This window comes from Pygocentrus nattereri, chromosome 12 (genome assembly GCF_015220715.1).
Source record: "Pygocentrus nattereri isolate fPygNat1 chromosome 12, fPygNat1.pri, whole genome shotgun sequence".
NCBI classification, from domain to species: Eukaryota; Metazoa; Chordata; class Actinopteri; order Characiformes; family Serrasalmidae; genus Pygocentrus; species Pygocentrus nattereri.
Window position 1 is genome coordinate 39369384 of NC_051222.1, and position 5793 is coordinate 39375176.

The 5793-nt window shown below is 38.1% G+C and overlaps 1 protein-coding gene across 2 annotated transcripts; it reads left to right on the plus strand.

Moving 5' to 3' along the window:
* The first annotated feature begins 246 nt into the window (after nucleotides 1-246).
* Nucleotides 247-5560, plus strand: LOC108413281 (microfibril-associated glycoprotein 4-like). 2 transcript variants are annotated; one of them, XM_017685723.2, is made up of 6 exons: nucleotides 247-298; nucleotides 1078-1124; nucleotides 1413-1619; nucleotides 1899-1995; nucleotides 3891-4058; nucleotides 4685-5560. In XM_017685723.2, exons 1-6 carry the CDS (start codon nucleotides 295-297, stop codon nucleotides 4954-4956), a joined length of 795 nt encoding a protein of 264 aa, XP_017541212.1. In that variant the 5' UTR covers nucleotides 247-294; the 3' UTR covers nucleotides 4957-5560. The 2 variants fall into 2 exon arrangements, with proteins under 2 accessions (XP_017541212.1, XP_017541213.1); XM_017685724.2 differs by having other exon boundaries at nucleotides 280-298; nucleotides 982-1124.
* Nucleotides 5561-5793: the final 233 nt, after the last annotated feature.

Consider the following 5793-nt stretch of genomic DNA (forward strand, 5'->3'; position numbering starts at 1 on the left):
TGTGCAGATAAGTCCTTCCCTCCTGCGATGTCGCGATCACAGGGCAGATATTTAGCAAGACTGGACGTTCCTAGTTTCTGGTAAATGAGGGTGTTTAGTTAAGGCTGCAAATATCCTGAAGATTCTAGGCATAAATCAAGTAAACCCTGTGAGCTCTTGCAACATTTCGGGAGTTTCCTTAAGGAATTTTCATGCTGACTCACATGTGCTCTGGTTAGGAGGGGTTTGAGGGTCCAGCAGGGTTTTAAAAGCATGTGAGTATGAACACTTGTTTACTGAGAAACGAGTAACCTTATGGGTAAGTTACATTTTGTGACCCTTTTCTGCTGTTCTGTCATTCTGAAGGTGGTTTTAGACTTAAATGTGCCTCTCACACATTTAAGAGATTAACTACCGACACCATTTACCTTTGGAAAGTATTGTGTTTTTTTCATAACCATCACCACAAATACAGTTATGAGCATGGTGGACAAAATGAAAATGCTGGGTATTATCTTTAGTGGATGCACCGAAAATTTTTCATAAAAAAAAAACAAACTTGAAATGATATCAATATGTGCCAGTGTCCTTGGCACCAAAGAATGGTTGGTTAAAAAAAATAAGTTTATTGGTTTTTAGTTATTCTTTGCAAGTTGACTGTCATTTGTGACAGTTTTATACTTGTGTGAACTGGTTGTGCCTGGCGGTGAAGATGTTCTTGAGGGTTTAATTTCCTTTTCATGTTCCACATAAACAGAGACTGTAAATCAGAGGTCTAATATTCCTCATAGAAACAGTTAGGATGGAAACAGTTACATTCTGCCGATATTTTTACTGTTATTCTGACTGGCACGACAGAGCAAAGACAGCATTTTCATCAATATTTCTCATTTTCATTACCAAAATCAAAATGATTTGTAAAGTCTGAGATTTGTACACTTCACTGGAGTCTCAATATTTGTTTATTTTAGTCATTTTTTTGTCCATTTTTATCATTTTCAGCTGAAATTGTGGCGTATCCCTAGTAATGTTGAAGTTGAACGGACATGATTTGTATGAAATGACTGACTGCTGTCTAATATTTACTCTCGGCTTCAGAATTAAGCTGTGGTATTTTTGAAAGGCTGGTGGACACAAAAATGACAGTAAGTATTAACATGCTATTATCTTGGATGATGTATATTCTAATCTATACATTGTGAACTTTCAGTTCAGGAGTTTCGGTTTTCTGTGTTTGCTGAGGGCCATTTGTTTATTGTTGGAGTTCTTGTGTACAGAAACTTGCTCAAAACGAAAATCTCTAAAATGTACCGACGTTTAGTTTAGTAAGTGCATTTTCAGTGAAACGTGTTTTTCTGAGCTTGTTAACTGTACCATGTTTTCTTTTCATGTATACATTAGTTTTTACTTTATTTTGTCTGTCTGCTCTCCAGCTCAGAGTGTTTCTGGCTCTATTGCTCCCCCTGCTGGTTGGGAGCACCTCAGCTTCTCAGGAACTGTTCCCGACAGACTGCTCTGACGTCTACGCTAATGGACAAACCCTGAGTGGAGTTTACACCATCTACCCTGCAGGTGACACACCTGTACAGGTGTACTGTGACATGGGCTGTAATGGACAGACAGAGGATGCGAAGTGGACGGTACGTTAGACTGTGTTTCTCTATTAGATTAACTACAGTCTGAAACAATCTCCAGGAAATATTCATTATTTGCAACATCAGTACTAGTAAACTAGGGAATGGCATTTGGTTATTTCCATGAAAAAAGATTAATATAAAACAATACATCCAGTATGCACATAATTATTTACATTTAAAGTAAAATCTGAATAAGTTCTGTAAGAAGTCCTCAGTCTACTTTACAGTCTGTATGACTGTCTTTATTCTACAATAAATAAGTGAAGGTGATCTTTCCACCAGGTGATTCAGAGGAGGATGGATGGCAGTGTGAACTTCTATAGGCCATGGGCGCAGTACAAGAAAGGATTTGGCAACAAAAATGGAGAATACTGGCTGGGTGAGAATCCGTTATCTATCAGAAACACTGTGTACAGAACAGCCTTATTAAAAAGTGAAGCTGAATGGATGAATTCTTAAGAGAAATTTAAAAAGGAAACAAAAAGGAATGAAGTCAAATTTTATTATACGTAAGAAAAAGTGCATGTATATATTGTTGTAGTTTAACTCATTAATGCTCTTATTTGAATTGTGACATCCTTTGATTCATGTGCTCTTTAATTAATGAACTGGATAAAACATTTTGTTTTCATTATTTAAGAAGGCAATGGACAATGCAAATTTATGAAGTATGAAAATGACACGATATCTGTGCAAATCTCATCATACTAAAATTAGTGTACATAAACAAATTACGCTGCGTTTTAGGCTCTTATTAATTAGAATGATATAAATGAATATGGAAATATATTAGAATGGTAGAGCTTTATGACCTCACAGGCATGTAATAAAATAAGTTGCAGGAACAAAAAAAATAAATTATAGGATCAAAATAGAGGTTTGGTAAATGTTGCCTGCTTAAATATGTTCATTTGAGATGTTAAATGTGGAATGAATCAGTTAAAAGTCACCTGCTTTTCATTTATACTGTAAACAGCTGTATGAACACATTGTGCGATGGGGCAGTCGTGGGCTGGAGGTTAGGGAACCGGAAGGTCACCGGTTCGATCCCCTCGGCTGACGGTCCATGTGCCTTTGAGCAAGACACCTAACCCCCAACCGCTCCCCAGGCGCTGCAGACAGGGCTGCCCACTGCTCTGGGCAAGTGTACTTACTGCCCCCTAGTGTCTGTGTGTGTTCACTAGTGTGCATGCATGTATGTGGGGTCTCCTCAGTTGGCAAATGGTTCTAAATTCGAATTCACAATAAAAACACAACAGTATCACCAATTGGGCACATTGGGTAATGCCATTTGTAGGAGTATTCCCGTTATGTTCCCCTCAGATGTAGCTAGGGGGAGGAGAGGAGGAGTAACAAAATAACACAACATGGCATGGCATGTAATGTAATGCAGGAATGGAGGGAAGGGCACCAGCACACAATAGTGATGTTTACATGAAAACTTTTACTTTGCTCCCACTGGTAAATGCACAAGACAGGAGCATCACTTATGAGAACAGGTAAACTAAAGCAAACTAAATATAAGTCAAAAGAAAAGACAAAGAATAACAAAGCATTCAATAACTAATAGAGTCCAACCAGCCACAAAGGTGGACGGTGCCAAAGAAATGAACAAAAAAAAAAAAAAAGCAAATCTAACCTACCTAACCATAAATCTACTCCGGTCCCCAAAATACACTCGCCCCTTACCTAGTGTGTCTAGACAGTCCAGAACATATAATGAATGCAAATGTATAGGCACACCCAACTTGCCTGCCCACATTTCCCACTGGAAAGGGGAAAAAGAAGCAAAGAGAGAGAGAGAGAAAGAGATGGAACACAAGAGAGACATGTTACTGGCTACATCTTCACAATTGGACTACGGCAGACTTTCGCTAGGAGCCTCAAACATGCAGAATGCTCTCTCCATAACCGGCCACAAGTGAATCCTTTTATCCGCCAAGGCCCATCCCACAGCAGGAATCAGCCACTCCGATTGGTGGAGAGGAGAAAGAAGCACAACTAAGCATCCAAGGTCCACAATTATCCATCATGCGTACAGCTGCACCTGATCTGGTTGAGGAAGGAAAAAGAAAGAAAACAAACGTGCAACTCTGGCACATAACAATTCCTTACAAAAGGAAACAACAGTTTTCTAAAGCATTCAATATCAGGGCAGCTAAATAAGAAATAAATACATACACTTGTTCATATCATGACAAAACTATGTAAAGTATGCACACCTAGACCTGAACCTTCATAAATGACCTTCAGCTTTATCCTGTGCACCTCCAGGATTGGAGAACCTCTATCAGCTCACGCACAAGAGGAAGTATGAGTTGAGAGTGGACCTGCAGGACTTTGAGGGAGTGAAGGTTTACGCCCAGTACTCTACTTTCTCTGTGGAATCAGAAACTGATGGCTACAAACTCCACGTTGGTGGTTTCATCAACGGAGGAGCAGGTAAGAAACAATAATAATATTAATAATAAAATGAAATTAATGAAGTAAATTTGAACAGTAAAATAAAAGTTTTTCTCTAAGTTGTTAATGTTCAAGTAGTTGGAAAGGAGGGTCAGATGAAATTATAGAGTAACCTATGTTCTAGAACTGTTTTGAGATTAATTAGACATAATTAACAAAACCGACCCACAAACATCAGTGATGTAAGCGATTGGCGAACATGAAACAAGGGTTAACACAATCTTTCACCATAGTGTAACTGTGTCAGTAATTTTGGCTCAACTGATACGCATAACTGAGTACCATCAGTATAAAAAGGTAGGATTGTGTTTATGGATTATGCATCATAAAGGCTATGAATAACAGAAAGGCCCTAAAACAGAGCCTTGTGGGACACCATATTGCAATCTTCTATGTTCAGAAACTGCCTATTAGATGTATATATGTTTTTACTTTGTCGAGTAGAAATATAGGCATAATACATTTTTCTTTTACTCAGTAATTCATTAAGAGTATCTCTATATTCACTCAAGTACAGAAGTTGTGTACCTTGTCAACCACTGGTCAAAAATATTTTATAAAGTCGTTGTTCGCAATGTCATACTGATATATTCTCCTGCCTCTAGGTGACTCTTTGGAGACAAACAATGGACAGATGTTCTCCACCTTTGACAAAGACCAGGACGCTACAAAGGAAAGTAACTGTGCTAAATCCTACCTCGGAGGGTTTTGGTACAGTGCTTGCCACCACGCTAACCCCAACGGTATCTATCTGTGGGGGAAGGATGGCACCTTTTATGCTATTGGAAATGTGTGGTATCACTGGAAAGGCTATGATTATGGTCTCAAGTTCATCAGTATGAAGATCAGGCCTTTACCGGAGACTCAGGCAGTCTAAAACCAGGAATGATGATACACTGAGCCATGCTTTGTTGTTTTGTTTTTTTTAAAATGTAATATTTGCTCATCCACATAAATTAATTACTTTGCATTTCATATTACATTGCAAGGTACAAAAAATAAATAGTTGACAATATTTTTAAAAAAAACAACCTTTGGTAAAGTCATTCATCAACGATGTACATTCATTATTAGAGTACAAAATTAATAAGGCTAGATGAAAATATATGTATATGCTCTTTGTCTTTTGGCCTGATCCTGTCGACTTTGTTATGACTGCGATATTCTGGTTTTGTATTGTTTTGGATGTGACTTTGGGCTGTTCTGTGACAATGATTTCGGAGCTCCCTCAAAGTAGTAAAGCCTCGTCAGTTTTTTTTAAATCCGCACATTTGTGTCATTCTGTCATGATACGTCATTATCTGTTTACTAGTTACTCTGAGTTAACAACCAGTGCTTGCCTAAAGCAGCATTTTTACTCATTGTTAAACTATGTTTGAGCAAATTTATTCACCTCTATACACTGGTTTGCCTCCCCCCTTGGGTGAGGGTACGGCAAACGTATTCGGCCTGCTAGTAAATAAACGTTGTGCAATGACAAACACTGCCTTTTGCTCTCATTGTGCTGTCCAGTATGCACAAGAGGGATAAAAGGTTCAGACAAACCACACGGAGTGGAGACTGAATGCTGAATTAACAAATGTACTCTCACTCGCACATTTTAATATATTCTAATTTTTTAAGTCACTGTATAAATATTGTGAACATCACAGTTCTTTGTTCAGATAAAGTTGTGAGCATTTGTTGTCTGTTTTGATGACGATAACTAGCATAA